The sequence below is a fragment of the Triticum dicoccoides genome, chromosome 5B (assembly GCF_002162155.2).
Source record: "Triticum dicoccoides isolate Atlit2015 ecotype Zavitan chromosome 5B, WEW_v2.0, whole genome shotgun sequence".
Lineage (NCBI taxonomy): Eukaryota > Viridiplantae > Streptophyta > Magnoliopsida > Poales > Poaceae > Triticum > Triticum dicoccoides.
The window spans coordinates 698,929,553-698,931,608 of NC_041389.1; the positions used below are offsets into that span (position 1 = coordinate 698,929,553).

Below are 2,056 nucleotides of genomic sequence, written 5' to 3' on the forward strand. Positions count from 1 at the left end.
TTATTAGTCCACAAACCGGACGATCTGTTCCATCCCATGGACCGATCGTGCAGCTAGACCATGTTGCACGCATGGCAGCGACATGGACACACATGCCATTGCCGGACTCGACGCGGACGGCATCCACACAATACGTGGGTTCGTGCACTGCTAAACGTGAAACAAAAAATACATGGAAAACCAACAGCTAGCTAGTTTATTCAGCACTCAACTTTCCAAGAGGACAATGGAGGGGTCTCAGAATCCTTCCAAGTATTCATCATTGGAGGGTATCGGTCACCATGGACATCACCTGTGGCAGCGTAAGACTCGAGTTCGGCCATCTCCTCTGGTGTGAGCTTCACAGACAGTGCTCCCACATTCTGATTGAAATTCTCCATTTTTGTCGTGCCCGGTATGGGGCAAACATCGCTCCCCTGATGATGAACCCATGCCAATGCAAGTTGTGATGGTGTGCACCCTTTTCTTGTTGCCATTGCGTTAACACTCTCAAATATCAGGGCATTCTTCTCAAGATTCTTTGGCTGAAATCTAGGTAAAATTTGCAATGGTAGAACACTGTCAGTGAAAGAGCCAGCGAATCATAGAAGTTTCACTTCTCTTTTCTAGGAAGAAATTTACGAGGCATTGCTATGCACAACTTAAAAATGTTTCTACACACTTGAAAGGTGAGCATTCCACAAATTATAAGCACCATGAGTTAGATGATTGTACATTAGAAGCCAAAAAGATAATAAAGAATTAAGCAGCTACCAGAATAGGTCAATAATCACCTTGCGGAAGTCGTCGTCTGATAGTGAGTCAGCCAATTTCGATCCTACAGAGAAGAACCCTCTACCAAGTGGGCTGTAACACACGATTCCAATTCCAAGTTCTCTGAAATTGTCAAGAAAAAAATCATTTTGATAATTAAGCTTCATGATTTTCAATAAACGAAATATATAGGTGGTTTTTGCACAACATCTGCAAGTTGGAATTATGTCCTCTTCCACGTCCCTACTCCATAGTGACCATTCGATCTGAACTGAAGTGATAGGATGAACGGCATGCGCCCTTCTGATCGTTGATGCAGATGCTTCGGATAATCCGATGTACTTTATCTTTCCTTCTTCGACTAGTTTCTTGAGCTCACCAATCTAACAACGTGTGCAAAGTAAATTAAACCGGCAATATGAAAAACAAGGAGCATGGATCTATCTATATAGTGGTACATGTACTATGTACTACTCCCTCCGTCCCAAAATACTTGTCGGAAAAATACATAAAAAGGGATGTATCTAGAACTAAAATACGTCTAGATATATCCATTCGCCCGACAAGTATTTTCGGACGGAGGGAGTAGTAGTATGTGTTTATCCACAGTAGCCACACAAACAAAACAAGAAACGAATTACAGAATGTGTGTACTAGTACGTAGTAGTGTAGTAGTAGGCACTCACCATGACCTCGATGGGCACCCTGGTGTCTACGCGGTGCTGGCAGTAGAGATCGATGCAGTCGACGCCGAGCCGCTTGAGGCTGCCCTCGCACGCCTCACGCACGTACGCCGGGTCCCCGCGGACACTCCACCCATCCTCTCCCAAGAAGCCGCCGAACTTGGTGGCCAGATCCACCTTCTCCCTCACGCCGCCGCCTTGCAGCGCCTGTCACGACATGATCGAGCACCTTGATGAGCGCACGTCCGTAGAGTAGAGATCAAACAGTCTTATTCTAGGACCAAGCTTAAGTACCTTGCCGAGGAGGATCTCGTTGGTGTGCGGGCCGTAGACGTCGGCGGTGTCGAGGAAGGTGACGCCGGCGGCGACGGCGTGGTGGATGAGGGCCACCATGTCGGCGTCGGGCTTGGGCGGACCGTAGGCGACGGACACGCCCATGCAGCCGAGGCCCTGCGCCGAGACCTCCATTCCCTGGGAGCCCAGCTTCATGCGGGGAACCGCTGGAGACGCCATGCTCGATGATCGACTCGCTCACGTATGTTTGGTGATGGGCTAGCTAGCTTGGATTGTTGAGCAAGAAGGTAGCTGGTGACTGTGTGAGGCACCGTATATATGTAGCC

General features: G+C 48.3%; 1 protein-coding gene across 1 annotated transcript; it reads right to left on the reverse strand.

Annotated features, from left to right (window-relative positions):
• Positions 1 to 383: 383 nt before the first annotated feature.
• Positions 384 to 1,996, reverse strand: LOC119306720 (probable aldo-keto reductase 1). Its single transcript, XM_037582865.1, has 4 exons — positions 1,731 to 1,996; positions 1,440 to 1,643; positions 774 to 1,136; positions 384 to 531 (listed from the first exon to the last, which is right to left on the reverse strand). Exons 1-4 carry the CDS (start codon positions 1,947 to 1,949, stop codon positions 511 to 513), a joined length of 807 nt encoding a protein of 268 aa, XP_037438762.1. The 5' UTR covers positions 1,950 to 1,996; the 3' UTR covers positions 384 to 510.
• Between the last annotated feature and the right edge of the window lie 60 nt (positions 1,997 to 2,056).

Coding starts and splice junctions, on each gene's coding strand:
- LOC119306720 (XM_037582865.1), bottom strand. CDS start 1,949: ATGGCGTCTCCAGCGGTTCCCCGCATGAAGCTGGGCTCCCAGGGAATG. Junction 1,137..1,439: donor GGGTGCCCATCGAGGTCATG/GTGAGTGCCTAC, acceptor ACACGTTGTTAG/ATTGGTGAGCTCAAGAAACT. Junction 532..773: donor CAGACGACGACTTCCGCAAG/GTGATTATTGAC, acceptor AATTTTACCTAG/ATTTCAGCCAAAGAATCTTG.